Here is a 15165-nt window from a genome sequence, read left to right as displayed (position 1 = left end):
TAAAGTACACATTATGTATCCTGCACGCGCGCAACAAAAGCACGCGCTCGGTCGAGGACTGATTGCACGCCGCGTGCATCGCCGATCCTCTTTTCGAGCACGAGCCATTTTTGCAAGAGCGCCTTGACTTGCTTGGTGGAATTGGAGCGCGCAAGCATAATCCGCTCCATAAGTGAGCGTACATTGGCAATGTTGTTTAGGCGCGCTTCCTGGTCAACATACTGCCACCAGAGATCAAGTCGTTTGGGGTAGCGTTCGACGAGCGTTTCGAATAGCGTTCGAGCGTGTTCCACATCGCCCAGCTTGTATTCGGCGACGGCGTATGAGGCAAGCGCTGTTACATGCTCGCGTCGGTCAAGGCTTTGGAGGCTGCGTGGAACAAGTGCGCGAGCGGCTTCGGCATCCTTGTGCCGGAGATGGAATTGGTACCACTGGGTCCACATCGAGGGGTCGTAGCTAAACCTTTTGGTGGCGCGGCGGAAAAGGTCGGCGGCTTGTTCCAGCTTGTCGGATGCCTCAAAGATGGCAATGAGGCGTAAGTAGACTTGCTGGGCATCGTTGAGCTGGATTGCTTCGCGGAAGACGGCGTCGAGCGTTTCGGGCGATCCGTACGTGTTTTCCACGTTGAGGAGCGCGATCCAGACGTTTAGTTTTTCTTGCTCTTCGCGGTATTGAATGATGCGCAAGGCGCGGCGGGCAACTTGGCGAGCTTTGTCGACGTCGCCAAGCTGCAAGTAGAAGCTCATGAACTGGATCCAGAGGTAGGAGCTGTTGGGAGAACCGAGGAGAACACGTTCATAGTCGGTAGCGGACTCGAGTTTCTTTGCGACGAGATTGTCGGTGATGTCTTCTGTGGCGTGATGGGCGCTCTGATTCCTTACACCGACTTCGTCATCGCTCACGTCGTCTGCATTGGCGGACTGTGTGCCCCATCGAAATCCTTCTTGGAGGGATGATAAGGGAGCTGCGGTGCTGGTGTATGCGTTGGATGCGTTGGATACGTTGAAATTGGCGGCGTCGTCTCTTTCATTGTCGTCGTCGTCGTCCTCCCCTTCGTCCTCCTCGTCCTCCTCTTCCTCCTCTTCCTCCTCCTCATCGTCCTCGTCCTCTTCCTCCTCGTCCTCGTCCTCGTCCTCTTCCTCCTCCTCATCGTCCTCGTCCTCGTCCTCTTCCTCCTCGTCCTCGTCCTCGTCCTCTTCCTCCTCCTCATCGTCCTCGTCCTCGTCCTCCTCAGCCTCCTCCTCATCGTCATCGTCCTCCTCTGCCTCATCATCAATAAAGTTGAGAGCGCCATTGGACTCGAATTCTTCGGCACTGTTTTCGCCGTCTTCCATCTCTTCGTCGACTTGGTCAACAATCCTTTGCAGATCGTCGTCCGCGTCGTCCTCATCGTCGTCGTCCTCATCGTCATCGTCGTCTGTCGCTTCCAAATCATCGCCTTCCATATTATAATCCTCTTCTGTAAAGTACGACGGCTTCAAACCAAATGAGATACGGCCCTTGCTGGGTTCCACTTTCAATATCTTGGCCTTGACTCGATCGCCAATCTCAAAAGCATGCGTCACATCGGCATGTACATTGTCAGACAGCTCGCTCTTATGAGAAAGGCCGCTAATGTCCGTGCCATCAATCTGCACAAAGACGCCATATTCCGCTGTACCACGCACATACGCATCGACTTTATCCCCTGCCTTGTAATCACGCAGCACGCCACTTTGCTTGGGCGGCGGTGCACCTTCTAGCCTGCTGCGTTTCAAAGAAAACTCGATTTTGGCTCCATCTACGGCCAGCACTGTGCCACGCACAAGTTGCGCAGGTGTGAATCGCACGCGGAAGTCTTTCACGTACTCGTCAAAGAGCTCCTTGATCATGACGCGCGCGTCCGTACTTCTCCCTAGTGCCACATACACACCTTTGTCGGTAACCGCCTTGACAAATCCATCCAAGTGCATTCCCACCTCGAGCTGTGCGACATTTTCGATGGAAGGGTTTGGGGGCAGGGGTGCATTGCTCGTCATGCACGATACGCGCGTAGACAGGCTTGCTTCTTTTCCATCCTTGCGCGTCTGCAATACGACACAGTCCACCACTTCGCCCACAGCCGGAAGCACTGCTTTTTGGAAGTCATCGGCAGTGTCTGTCAAGTGCAGCTTGCCCTTGGTATTTGAGTCAAGTAGACTAAGCGTGCAGCATAGCTGGCTCATATGTACGGCAGTGACGCGCGCACGCACTTGTGCACCGGATTGCAAGTGTGCTTTGCTGCGCGATCCTGGCGCAAAATCGCCCAGAAGCAAAATACCTTTTTCGGCATTCTTATTAATCACATACAAGTCTTCGAGCAGGTCACCTTCGTGAAGTGATGCGCGCAATGTCGCTACATCTGTACCGCGCTGGCGTGCTAATGTCGGCAGCGCTAAGAGCGCACGAGCCTTGCCAGGCTCCAGCGACAAAATCGCCACGTCGTCGCGCACAGTAGCAAGGCGTGCCGATACTTGCTCGCCAATATCGACAATATCCACGTTAACTTTTTCGAGGAATTTCGGGCTCGTCTGCTTGATGCTTGCAACAATGCGGCCCGTGTCTGGCTCGACTTGTGTGAGGCGTACTTTGACAACCTTGCCCGGCGGGTACAGTTCCGCAAGCTGCGCCTCACTCAAGCTAGCATCGGGTGTTTCCGCAAACGGGACAACGGCCCGGACTGTACCGCCCAACTCGACCAAAAAGCTCTTTTGCAGTGATTTGAGCACCACGGCGTTGGTGACCAGACCTGGTCGCGCCCCTTCTATACTCGTAACAAGCGGCAAATCAGACTCGACAAGTGAGCGCTTGAGTGTAAGAACGATACGATTGCGCGCTGGATCTGTGTGGATGACGCGCGCATTCACTTCCAAGTTTGGCTTGTACTTTTTCTCAGGGTTCTTCAGGCGGATGTCGGCGTAATGCAGCGGGAATACCACGCCATCCACATTTCCATTCATGCGCACAAAGATGGCATTGGGCGTCACGCGATGGATGTTGGCACGGACGACCTGGCCAAGCGGCACATCACTCACGCGCATATACTCCTTGTTCAGCACAGACGGCTGCAGGCTGAGCAGCAACAGTCGGTCGGTCATAGCGTACCCTACAACGCGCGCGGAATGCTCTGTGCCCGGTGCGTACGGTCCTGTAGGTGAGAGAGCGTCCACATGCTCGTCTTGCACGCGGGAAATGTGCACAAAGCCTTCCAGAGGCGCACTCACAACAGTGCATACAAGACCCCATTCACTCGCGACGCGCAGCACTTTTGCGGTGAGTTTCGTGCCGATGGGAACCGATTCCGGAAGTGTCTTGCCGCCAGATAGCGGCGCGCGCAGCGCAAGAACATGCGGCGAGACGCTGAGGCCAATTCGGCGCGCGCCGACCTCGTCGCCAGTTTCGGTAGGCATGTTCCACAAAACGCGCACAAGGAGCTTTTTCCCGACTTGCAGCATGCTTGGATCGTCCAACGTCGAGGGCATGTGCACGCTATTGACGGTTGCGTCAAGCATGCCAAACAATTTAATGCCCAGCCCTTGCGGCGTGCTTGTCGTAATTAGCCCACGCGCACATTCGCCGGGCAAAAGCGCTGCATGATTTGGTGCGGAATGCAAAAAACGCGGAGCGGCACCGGGAAGCAGCGGCGTACAGCGCACCATGCGGCCATTGCCTTCGACCTTGACGACAGCGACAATCACAACGGCGCCCACGCGGTAGTTTGTGCCTTGCGGCACGTTTTTGCTCGGCAGAAACGCGTGCAGCGAAGAAATCCCAAGGTCCAAAGCAAAGCCGTGGTCCTCGTGGGATGCAACCACTGCAGGAAGCAAAAAGCCAGGCGACAAGTCCGACACGCCTACGCTTTCATTCACCACGGCCGGGTCCATGCTAAGCTGAACACGTTGACTTTCGCGCTCGTATTCGCCACCCTCGCGTCCCATGCCCCACTGCCTCTTCGAGCCGGGCGCGGTGACTTTTTCCACGCAGGCCACGACCCAGTCGCCCACAGCGAACAGGTCGCGCAGCTCAGGTGCATCCTTGTCGTGCAAAGGGTACTCGTTATCGGAGACGTCAGATGCATTGTCCTCGTCGTCAAGCGCAGCTTGCAATCGATCTGTCAAGCGGCCACTTACAGCCGTGACAGGAATATGTCCGAGCATCTGGTCGCACATGCTGACGACAAGCGCAAGCGGATGGACGGCAAGAATATTGCAAAGCATTTTTGTGCCTGGGACAAGCCGCCTGTAGTTCAGCGTCTCGATGCGGAACATCTCTTTCGCGCCGGGGTGTGCGTTTGTGCTGCGCCGCTTCTTGCCTTGCGCCTTTTCGCCGAGTGTCTTACTTTTCTTCTTTGCACTTTCGTGAAAAAGATCACCGTCTGCTGCAGATTCACGTCGACCTTCCAGGACGGACTGCCGGTACTCTACAGGCGTAAGGCCCGTGCCGCCGCCACGGGGGAACGACGAGAAGGTTTCGGGTCGCGAGGCCAAGTGCGGCGGAACAATTGGCGGCGCTTGCAGACGCGCGCGCTTTGCGTCCTTCGCATCTGGCTTTGCGGTATGTGCGCCTTTGCGTTTCGCCGGCTCGGCGCTACGCTGTAACGCTGCCGCGTCTTTCGGTGCGCTGCGTTGCATGGAGGGAGGCTACTGCGCCGTTCAAAAAAATTGTTCCGTGCACACGTGATGCAATGCCTCCACTTGCTCAGGACCATGCGCGTGCTATGGTGCGTATGGATCTGTGCTGCGCTTGTGGCCGCGCTCCCTTTCCCAGATACCCTTGATTTTCTTCAGCAGCATGCATGGGGCATCGATGGGGTACGGCATGAGAGTATCTTGCAATGTACGTTATAGCCTACTGACCACAGTGCCGCACACAGCACTGCACGTTTCCGCCTTTTCCAAATGGTGGATGCATATGTGGGGCGTCCGATACATGGACATCACCTATACACCCGAAAGCGTATGTGGGCCGCATGCCTCCAGCGTATTTCCAGCACAAATGCATCACCAATCCGAGCTCATGGCTGCATTTTTGCAGCTGTGCGCCAAACAGTTGCGCAAGCACCTCGAGAAACTGACGTCCTTTTATACGCGGCACTACCGCAGTGCGAGTGGTAAGGCGAGTGCTTTATGGATCAGCAAAGTGCTTGAAGAAATGCTGGCGCCTATCCCGTATGCATCTGTGCGCACGTTCGACCACCCGTGGCTGCAGCCGTCGATCCTTGTGCACTTCCAAGGCACGAACGCGTCGTTAACAGAAACACGTGGAGTCACTCTGCTTGGCGCACACATTGACAGCGCCAATATGCTTCCATTTCTGCGTGCGCCCGGCGCGGACGACGACGGAAGCGGCACCGTGACGCTGCTCGAGACGATACGCGTACTCCTCGCCGCACAATGGCGTCCCGAATCAGATGTCGAGTTCCATTTCTATGCGGCGGAAGAAGGCGGCCTGCTTGGGAGCCAAGCGGTCGCGCAGTCGTATGCACGTCGCCACGTGTTGGTCCGTGCGATGCTCCAGCAAGACATGACGGCGTACGTCGCGCCTGGCACTTCAGAACACATTGGTCTTGTAGAGGACTATGTATCGGCACCGCTCACAAACTATCTCGAGCAACTGGCCAAGGTGTACCTCACCATCCCAGCCGTGCGCACTCAAGCCGGGTACGCCGCAAGTGATCACGCAAGCTGGAACAAAACAGGCTATCCCAGTGCATTTGCCATTGAGTCCGCCTTTGCGAGCGTGAATCTAGGTCGTGCACACACCACCAAAGACATTTATTCCGCCCCGGGGTTTTCCTTCGCACACATGCTGCAGTTTGCGCGACTTGCCGCCGCATTCGCTGCCGAGCTCGGCGGCTGGGCCCGATCGCCCGATCAGTAGGCCGTAGGCCGAATCTGTAACCTGCGCTGTCGCCCTAGTTTTGTGTCGCGCATGTCTGCAGAGAGCACCGCGGCGCAGGCCGGTAGCACGCCTGATACACGCGCCACCTCTTTGCGTTCTCGCAGTGGCTCTGTATCGGGTGATGCACCTGCGCCTATGACTTTTTATGGGGGGAATCCCTTACCCCTACACCTAACCCCCATTCTTAGCAAGACGCGCCCCGCCGGCCCGGCCTCGGAAGAATCGGGTATTTCCCAAATGCTGCAGCCGTTTACCGATGTAAGCACGGGCGTTGCTGTTCCGATATGTGTGCCATATACGCCCGCGCAATGGTTTGCCTGGCGGGATCTGCGACTACAAGGCGCGCATCGCGCGCGCAAGCTCGTGCCGCTCCCCAACGGCATCGAGCCCGAGCCCAGTAATATCGATCCGTACGATGCAGATATCAATGTTGAGCAAGCGCCCTTGTTTATCACTCGCGGTGCACTGCACGACACGGTTGGCTGGGAGGCACAAGCCGAGCGCACGGGTCGGCAAAATGTGCATCCCGAGAAAGAGGAAGCGCAGAAGGGACTGACGATGCATGCAGCAACGGAGGAGCAGTGGAATGCTCCGTGGATGTTTGACGAGACGCTTGGTGCGGGCCCCGCAAGTGCAAAGGTGCCGCTTGAGGGCGTGAGCGAGGAGAAAGTTGCACAGATGACCGACTGGCAGCTTTTCCAGTACCACACACGCGCTTTTTTGCTGCGGAATGCTTATGTTCCGCTGCTGTGTCGCGCTGTGAACGTCATGCTTCTTACATCGACCCTTGCTATTGGCATTGTGTTGCGCCGAAAGCTGCGCGCGGTGGGAGAGGAGGCCGCGGTGGGAGTCAGTCCGTTGCTCGCAATTATATTTTCGCCGCCCTCCATGGCGCATGCAATCCTGCAGATTTGGTTCGAGTACTTTAGCTTGCCGATTGGGCTATGGAAACTTTCCTCCAAGCTTTGGTACACCGTGCTCGAGCTGGTCTTTGTGTGTCTCTGGTCGGCAGAGCTAGCACTTGCGATGGACAACTACTTTACCTCGACAATTGTATGCACCGCGTCAAACTCGCCATTTTATTTCATCCGCGAAGGCGCTCGAACGCGGCTTGAGCACCAGGGCGACAAGGATACAGTGTGCAATTTACAAGTCGCGCTTATCTGTCTCACATTCGTGTCGGTCATTGTATACCTTATGGTATTTATGGTACGTCGGCTGCTAGCTCACACAGATCTCGCTCTTGCGCATTTTCTATCGAATTCGTACATAATTGTTAGCTGTTCGTATTCGCGCCTTCCTCTGGCAGGCGCGGGGGGTATAATGATGGTGCATACTCTTTGGACCACGCGCGCACGCGTGCATTCCACAAAGACTTCACGTCCAACTGCCCCGCGCGTGCGCGTGCAATGAGCTGCCAATGCTGCAGGCCGAGGTAGTCGACGCGTGTACGGCCGCGTCGGCCCGGCGGCGCGGGTGGAATGGGCTCCGGCGCAATTTTATCGTCACGGCTACCCAGCATGTCCGTTCGCACGGGTCGTTTGTAGTGCTGCCACGCGGGCGGCGCTCGTTTTTCATGCACCGGCAACGCCCACTGCAAGCGCTGCGGCGGCGCTGTGTTAATGTAGACGTGCGTCTCGGGGTATCGCGGCGGAAGGTCCGTAGGTGGAATATGCTGCCACGGCGGAATTGACGCGCCTTGTTTTTGGGCTGCACGAAGGGCCTCTTGCGCGGGCGTGAGGGGATGAATGCGCGGTCGGCCGCGGCCACGTTTTGGTCGTGCAGTGTCGTTCGGTGTAGGCGCACAGTGCGGTACATGTCGCGCGCCGTCTTCCGCCGCCGGCGCTGCATGCCCATCTGTGCCGCGCACCTTTCTCGGTCGTCCACGTTTGCGTGCTGCAGGAACGGTGCCGTTGTGCATTTCCGAAGCCCGGCGTACCGGCGTGGAATGCATCGGTACCGCCGTCTCTTGCGAGTTTTCCCGCGTATCCGTCCCTATAAATGCATCATAGCTAAAATAAGCCATTGCGGTACGTACAATGCGTCAAATATCCTTCGCGACACACGCGGCGGCGTATGGAATGACATCGCGCTGGCCTGCAAGAAGTGCGCCGTGGCTGCCGTTGTGGAGGGCGCTGTACACTAGTGTGGAGCTTCGCATCGTACAGATAGATGCAGCGCGGCGCGCGCGATGTGCTACGGCAGGAAGAGCGCCGCAGGCGCGCGGGTACGCAGCATGTACTTAGCCACGCATCACGTACGTACCGAGGAAGACTTATGTTAGGTATCTATATACTTCCGCAGCGGGTGGATGACTATGAACGCGTTGTCAACCGAATTCGCCAGTTGGGTGCTGTGCATTGCGAAGCCAAAGAGGATGCGAATATCTTGCTCACCGCGCTGCGCGCACCGAGACGAATTGAGGCGCATACGAGCGAAGATGATCGGGTACGTCATCGATGCGCTGATTTTAGTTGCACAAGCCTATCCTTGCCGTGGCATGGCTTGACGCTTGTGCCGACGCTGGAATTAACGTGGATTTGCGCCCCTTTGCAGTGTATCCCTTGTCCGACGCGTACAGCCATGCACAGAAACGCGAGTCATTTCTGCAAAGTGCCGGTGCATGCGTGCCGACCACGCCCTGGTTTAAACGCGCACGCCTCGCCTTTCCTCAAACACCTCTAACGCCCGTCGTGCACGGCACACTGGATCCTCCCGACGAGCTAGATGATAGAGAGGCGTGGCGTCATGCACCGCCGTGGACTAACACCGAGTATGCCATTTTTCGGCCAACGCCCCTGCAAAGCGCGCTGCACCAGCCGCTCGTCGACACGCTGCAACTCTTGCGCCAGCACCGCCGTCTGACCAACGATGCACACAGCGAGATGGCGTACATGCGCGCGGCAGCCGCAGTGAAAGCCGTGCCTTTTGCCCTTGAACCCATGCCCGTCGAGCAGCTGGTACAAGTGAAAGGCATCGGCGCCAAGATGGCGGGTTTGATCCGCCAGTTTTACACACTCGGCACGATCGCCGAGGCAGATACGATCCGTGCCGATGCTGCCATCCAGACCATGCTCGCATTTACTTCGTTGTACGGCATTGGTCCTAAGCTGGCCGAAAAAGCATACAATGAGGGGTGCCGCACGCTGCAAGACCTGACAAGCAGAAAAAAAACCGCGCTCGCTGCGCACCTTGGCCCACGCGAATCGCTTGCGCTGCTTCCCGATTTATCGCAGTCCATACCCCGCGAAGAAGCCGAAGCGATCGCCACGCACGTTGTCGCGCTTTTGCGCACATTTCTTTCCCATGTACAGTACACAATTGCCGGTAGTTTTCGGCGCGGCGCTCCCCAGTCCAACGACGTCGATCTCGTTGCGACGTACGACGCGAGCGAGCTGCAAACACCTGCGCAAATTCTGCATACGCTCGTCGATGTACTGCGCGCTGTCCCGTGCATTACACACATTGTTTCCGTTGCGCGCCGCAAAGGCGAGAGCGACAATGTACACGTTGCACAGCTTGTTTACCGCACCAAGCCCACCACACTCCATCGCCGCCTTGATATTGTGATGGCAAGGCGCATGCAATACGGCGCCGCGCTACTGGGCTGGACAGGCAGCGTGCTTTTCGAGCGCGACTTGCGCCGCTGGGCGCGTCTGCAAGGGTACAATGTACGTACGCACAAACTCACCCAGTTTTCCGCCACGGGACTCGTACGGCTGGCGGACCATGTTTTAATGGACACGCCCACAGAGGCGAGCATGTGCGTATACTTGTTTCTCATACTAGCTTTGCAATACTACATTTGCCCCGCATTCCACCACGGTTGCGCAACGCCGACTAATTAGCCAGTGACCTTGTAGATCGAATCGGCCAAGTGCCGCACGTTGTGTTCGGTAATGCCCGCGACGGAAATACGGCCGTCTTTGGTGAGGTACACATGATGGTCGCGCAAAAGCTGCGACACCTGTTCCGGCGTGATGCCAAGGAAAGCAAACATGCCGATTTGGTTTGTAATGTGGTCCCAGTTGCGCTTCGAGCCGTGCTCGTCTACAAGCAAGTGTCTGAGCGTGGACCGCATCGTGTTAATGCGGTCAGCCATACCTTTGAGCTCGGCGAGCCACTGGGAACGCATGCCAGCGTCGCCCATAATCAACGCGGCAATACGCGCGCCGTGCAGCGGAGGATTGGAGATCATGGGACGCACAGTGATCTTGAGCTGGCTCTCGACGCGGTCCCTTTCGTCGGGGCTCGCAGTCACAATGGAAAACATGCCGACGCGCTCGCCGTACAAGCCCATGTTCTTGGCAAAGCTCTGGCACAGAGCAATCTCGTGGCCCTGCTCGACAAAGTGGCGCACGGCAAACGCATCGCGCGCAGCGTCACCGCTCGCAAAGCCCTGGTATGCCATGTCGAAAAGCGGCAAGTGGTCCTTTTCCTTGAGCACCTTGGAGAGCGTCCGCCACTGCTCCTGCGTCGGATCGACGCCAGTAGGGTTGTGCGCGCACGCGTGCAAAAGAATGATGCTGCCGTCCGGCGCATTCTTGATATCACGGACCATGCCTTCAAAATCAAGGGCTACAGTATCTTTGTCGTAATACGCATAGTGCTGCACGTCAAAACCCGAATTTTTGAAAATGGGGATGTGGTTACCCCATGTCGGTGTAGGCACGTAGACCGTCTTTTTGCCGGGGTACATGCGGTACAGAAACTCTCCGGCAATACGCAGAGCGCCGGTGCCAGAAATGGACTGCGTCTTGGCAACACGGTCCTCTTTTAGCGGCTTGCTGTCCTCGCCGTAGGCAAGTTCCGCAGCGAGCTTGTCAAAGGACGCCAAGCCCGTAATGGGCAGGTACTCCTTGTCTAGCTTCTCGGACACCAAGCGCTTTTCTGACTCGCGCACGGATGGAAGCACGTACGGCTTGCCGTTCTCGTCGCGGTAGGCACCGACGCCGAGGTTGATCTTGCGCGGGTCTGAGTCACGCTTAAACGCTTCGGTCACGCCAAGGATCGGGTCCGGCGGGCCGCCCGGGACCTTGGCCCACTTGCTCGAAAAGCGCGTGGCCTGCAGCAGTGTGCATTTTGTAATGGGGCGCGATGCGCGCGTAAGAGTCCTGGCATGCATCATGGTCTCGGATCAAGATCGACAAGCTGGCCAGTGCATTCCGGCTCTCCCGATACTTATTTACAGGTCTACCAACGACCGGCACGACGCCCTCCACATGGACTGTGCGTCAAAAGTCAAACGCGCCGAGGTCAAACGCTTGCGCGCCTTGCGCTGCGGAAGAAGGACTGGGGCTGGACGCGACGAGGGATGTGAGTTTTTGGGCAGAAGCAGGCGGCTGCACACTGTGCGCTTCAACCTGCACGCGGTAACGCCAGTTAACCAATGCTGAGACGCCGATATAATCGCACCCCATCTCCCGCCATCGATCGTTGCAAAAGAGCACAAACTGCGTCTCGAGCTGGCCAGATACTGTATGTTGCTCGATCCATGCTTGGCCTTTGCAATATGCAAAAAAGCGCAAAAGCGCTGGGTCCTGGACATCGCTGTAGCCCGCAAAGCCTCGGTCCTCGAGGTGCCCAAACGCATTGCCCGCATGCACAAGCACGTCGTGCATCGGTGCAAGTATCATGCGGAGCAGCGTATCAAACTCTTTCAGCACGTACAGTGCCCAGCATCCAAGCCACCGGTCGCCTTGGTTAATTGCCATGGGGACAATGTGCTGGCGCAAAAGTGCGCAGAATACAGGGCCATAGTCATCAGCTTCGTGCATGCGTGCAATTGCAATCGCAAGCCACACATCGTGCAAGTTGCGTACACACACATTCACCGCATCTCGTGTCGCGCCGCCCAGCAGGAATAGCGCAGCGGCAAACTGGAACCGGCGCTGGCTCATAAGCACGAATGCATTTTTCTGTGCGGCGACGCGCCAGCGCTTGACGGAAAAGTCATTCGCAAGCAAGCGTGTCATTCGGTCCTTGTCGGGATGCCCAACAGCGCGGCGCCACATAGATCGCACAGTCGAAAGGCGCCCTAGCGCAAGGTAAAAGAGCGTGCTTTGTACAGGGTCCGCGTTGTCAGCGCTGGTATACGACGCTCTTGCGACATGCTCCATGAGCGGCACAAGCAAAGCGCGGTCTCTACACCACGTAAAAACGCCCGCGGCCCGAAGCGCAGCCCACTGCATCTTGTTCTCACACACGGCCCGTGCACGTCCAAGAAGAATGGACTGCTCGTCGGACAGGTACGCCCACAGCGCAAGTGCGCCTGTGGGAACATGCGATGGATCGCTGCTGAGAATGGCGGCGCTGTGCTGATAGAGAAGGACAAGATACTGCTGACCAGGGAGATCTACGGGCTCAGACAGCGCCTCGGCAGCGTCAAGGAGCCCAAAATTCGTGCCGTGCTCCGCGCTTTTGTCTTGCAGTGTGTGCCGCACCGCATCGAGCATTTCCTTGTCAAAGTGCATCGGGCCGTCGTGCTGCTGTAGGAATGTGTCCATCGGCAGCTCTGCTGGTGCATCCAGTCGTTTGTGGAGCGCCAGCAGTATCGCTTGCGCTGCGCGGAGCAAACCGCATTGGAGGCAATAGGCCAATAGGCTCGGATGGTGTACAGGAAGCATCGCATGGCGCTGCGCAAGCATCAAGTCGAGCGGCACCAATGCCTCCGACGCATCCTCGCGTACAGACGCAAACGCATGGAACAGGAACAGCTGGCACGTCGACGCGGCAATCAAGCGCAGTCCATCGAGCCATGCAAGGTGCGCAATGCGCGCTGCGCCGGCGCCTAAATGCACTTCTGCTAGCAGCGCCCACTGCACAGCCTTTCCCGGAAGCGACGTGCGCGCAATGAGCCGGATGTGTGCACCAATCGCTACGGCGAGGACCGTGCCAGATCGACTCGATCCCCATGCAAGCGCCGGCACTTGGTCGCGCTCGCCGTCAAACGATGCGTCGTACACACACGCATTGCAAAAAGTAGCAAGCTTGGCATCCCAAATAGAAATGTGCCATTGCTTCGCGTCGTGCACTGCCAGCGCTGCTTGTCCACGCGTGCTCACCGCAAGCGCCTCAGCGCTGCGTTGGGTATACAGTCGGATACAGTGCTGCCACGTTTTTGCGTGCAAAGCAAAAAAGTCAAGTGCGCCGTGCTCGTCGAGCGTGCATAGCGTATCTCTGGTTCCTACACGCAGTTCCATCGCCGAAACTAGCGCGGCACACTGCACTCGTCCAAGAGTGTGCAGTGTGCACAGCTCTGTGCGCTGCGGCGCTTGAAGCTCAATGCGCGTTTCTCCGCGCGTTTTTGTGTGCCATACATAGACAACGGCTTCGTCCGTCAGAAGCACTATGGCGTGCTCGCCTTGGGAAAAGCTGCCAAATGCGCGCGTCGGACATTGCACAGCGTCGCCTGGCAGATCGCAAGACTCCATGGCAAGCTCTGCTGTAATTTGCGAGTCGGTGCCGTGCGCAAAATGCACATCGCCGGCACCGGCAAGCACAAGAGAAAGTTGGTTTCCAACAACCACGGCTATGCGCGAATCTTTTCCAAGGATGCATGCCAAGCGCGCGCGGCGCAGCTGCACTTTGTGCTGCGATACAAGACCATGTGCGTGCAAATGCCACCCGAGCAGCACACCGTCTGCGGAAAAACTCAGCATGGAGCGTGCAGAAGGCGAGACATACAGACCAAGGATGTCTGCCTTGTGCTCCACGCGCAAAAATGACACGCGTGTGGACGCAGTGCAATGCACTGCCTCGCTCACAATGATGGAATCTTGCACAAGAATACCTTCCGGATCGCCATCAAAAAGAAGCGCCAGCGATACGGTGGCCATGCCACGAAGTCCGTTTGCCGACTGAGCGCGAATTATACCCGTAGATACAGGCGCAGTCCCATGCGCGCCTTTTTTGTACGGCAGCGGAAGAAACTGGAGCATAAGCGGCGTCTGTGCGCCGTCGATTGCAATGCAAAAAGGAAGACGTAGCATAATGTACGTATTCAGTAACATCGGCGTGCTGCTCTCGAGATTCATCAAGGCGTACACGCCAAGTGAGCCGTCGGCCATCATGGCAAAGAACAGATCCGGCGCTTGGGCAAGGAGCTGCTCCAGGCGCTTTTGCTGTGCCGCAAGCAATGCAGTATCAAGCTCGGCGTGCACGCCAGTGAGCGCTACTTGCAGCAGGTACGCAAGCCGGTCGATATCGTGCTGTAGCGCAATAGAAAGGCGGTACGCATCACAATACAGCAAAGCAAGTACCTGGTTGGTGCTTTCGAGGCCGGGGTCGGTGGAGGCATCAACTGCCGCCCACTGGCGCAGCACAATCGGCTCGTCTACCACAGTAGAGTATATGTACGCGGCGCAATTCTCTGCAAGCACAACAAGCACAGGGTGCTGCTCGTGTTGAGGGCGCGCTTGGCGCCACGACACGTCCTGGACGGGGCGTGCATGGTCCAGCCTGCACGCACGCTGTAAGCAAGAGCTAGAACCATCCTGTGTGTGCCATACAAGCACGCGGCGATCGTTCTGGGGTGAGTGTTGCTGCAACGTACCAAGAACGCAGCGGCAAGGTACGAGCCATCCGGCGACCATCGCGCACAAAGCACGGGGCGGCGCACGCTACGGTGAGTATGCACACAACATACCTGTAAGAAAAACCTTTGTGCCACATGCCGGATTTTTGGCGGTCCCACACGGACAACTGATTCGTGCCGCCAACTACGAGCGTGCCGTTAAGAATGTCCAAAGAGGTGATGAGCTCGCCGTGGATCGGAAATGTAGAGTCAAGGTGCCATCCAGCGTACGCAGGAGCAAGCCGCGAAGTGCCTCTTTGCGTGGGCACTAGACGCCAAATAGCGACAAGGTGCTGAAACGACGCAGCGAGGAGAATTGTGTCTGAGTGGTGTGCGTCCGTGCCGAGAGCGACGCTGCGCACTCGTGCATGCTGCAAAAGGTCCCTTGTCCCTGGAACGCGGTCAAAAAGTAAACACTGGATCTCCTCGCCACGGCCAAGCAAAACGTTCACCTGTCTGCCACTCGCTTGGGCCTGCTGTGAGCGTCGAAAAGAATACATACGCGCATGTACAAGTCTTTCTCCGGGAGCACAAGAGATGCGAACGTGTTTAGCGCAGCAGGAATCCGCGGTGAGTCTTTCTCTACTTGATTCCGCGGCGCATGCGACGCACCGAGCGACGCCCATTCGCGCGTGAGCGTCGGCAGGACGTCGGACATGGTCGAAAAACGG

At 57.4% G+C, this 15165-nt stretch overlaps 6 protein-coding genes across 6 annotated transcripts; 3 read left to right on the top strand and 3 right to left on the bottom strand.

Moving 5' to 3' along the window:
- Positions 1–11: 11 nt before the first annotated feature.
- RRP5 (rRNA biogenesis protein rrp5) lies at positions 12–4649 on the bottom strand (the record flags this gene model as incomplete). The annotated part of the gene is made up of 1 exon (XM_056205250.1): positions 12–4649. The coding sequence occupies one exon, from the start codon at positions 4647–4649 to the stop codon at positions 12–14; it is 4638 nt and encodes a 1545-aa protein (XP_056061225.1).
- A 364-nt stretch (positions 4650–5013) lies between these two features.
- Positions 5014–5898, top strand: MVES1_000388 (bacterial leucyl aminopeptidase; the record flags this gene model as incomplete). Its single annotated transcript, XM_056205249.1, has 1 exon — positions 5014–5898. One exon carries the CDS (start codon positions 5014–5016, stop codon positions 5896–5898), a length of 885 nt encoding a protein of 294 aa, XP_056061224.1.
- A 51-nt stretch (positions 5899–5949) lies between these two features.
- MVES1_000387 (uncharacterized protein) lies at positions 5950–7192 on the top strand (the record flags this gene model as incomplete). The annotated part of the gene is given in 2 exon segments (XM_056205248.1): positions 5950–7128; positions 7145–7192. The coding sequence occupies 2 exon segments, from the start codon at positions 5950–5952 to the stop codon at positions 7190–7192; spliced, it is 1227 nt and encodes a 408-aa protein (XP_056061223.1).
- Positions 7193–8196: 1004 nt separating this feature from the next.
- Positions 8197–9763, top strand: MVES1_000386 (DNA-directed DNA polymerase; the record flags this gene model as incomplete). The annotated part of the gene is made up of 3 exons (XM_056205247.1): positions 8197–8367; positions 8394–9682; positions 9709–9763. 3 exons carry the CDS (start codon positions 8197–8199, stop codon positions 9761–9763), a joined length of 1515 nt encoding a protein of 504 aa, XP_056061222.1.
- Positions 9764–11047, bottom strand: AAT1 (aspartate transaminase; the record flags this gene model as incomplete). Its single annotated transcript, XM_056205246.1, has 1 exon — positions 9764–11047. One exon carries the CDS (start codon positions 11045–11047, stop codon positions 9764–9766), a length of 1284 nt encoding a protein of 427 aa, XP_056061221.1.
- Positions 11048–11153: 106 nt separating this feature from the next.
- On the bottom strand, positions 11154–15152 carry RAV1 (regulator of (H+)-ATPase in vacuolar membrane; the record flags this gene model as incomplete). Its single annotated transcript, XM_056205245.1, has 4 exons — positions 11154–14390; positions 14474–14540; positions 14567–14967; positions 14997–15152. The coding sequence occupies 4 exons, from the start codon at positions 15150–15152 to the stop codon at positions 11154–11156; spliced, it is 3861 nt and encodes a 1286-aa protein (XP_056061220.1).
- Between the last annotated feature and the right edge of the window lie 13 nt (positions 15153–15165).

This window comes from Malassezia vespertilionis, chromosome 1 (genome assembly GCF_029542925.1).
Source record: "Malassezia vespertilionis chromosome 1, complete sequence".
NCBI lineage: Eukaryota > Fungi > Basidiomycota > Malasseziomycetes > Malasseziales > Malasseziaceae > Malassezia > Malassezia vespertilionis.
Note: the sequence above shows the minus strand (reverse complement) of the source record. Positions and strands in the feature narration are given on the sequence as shown.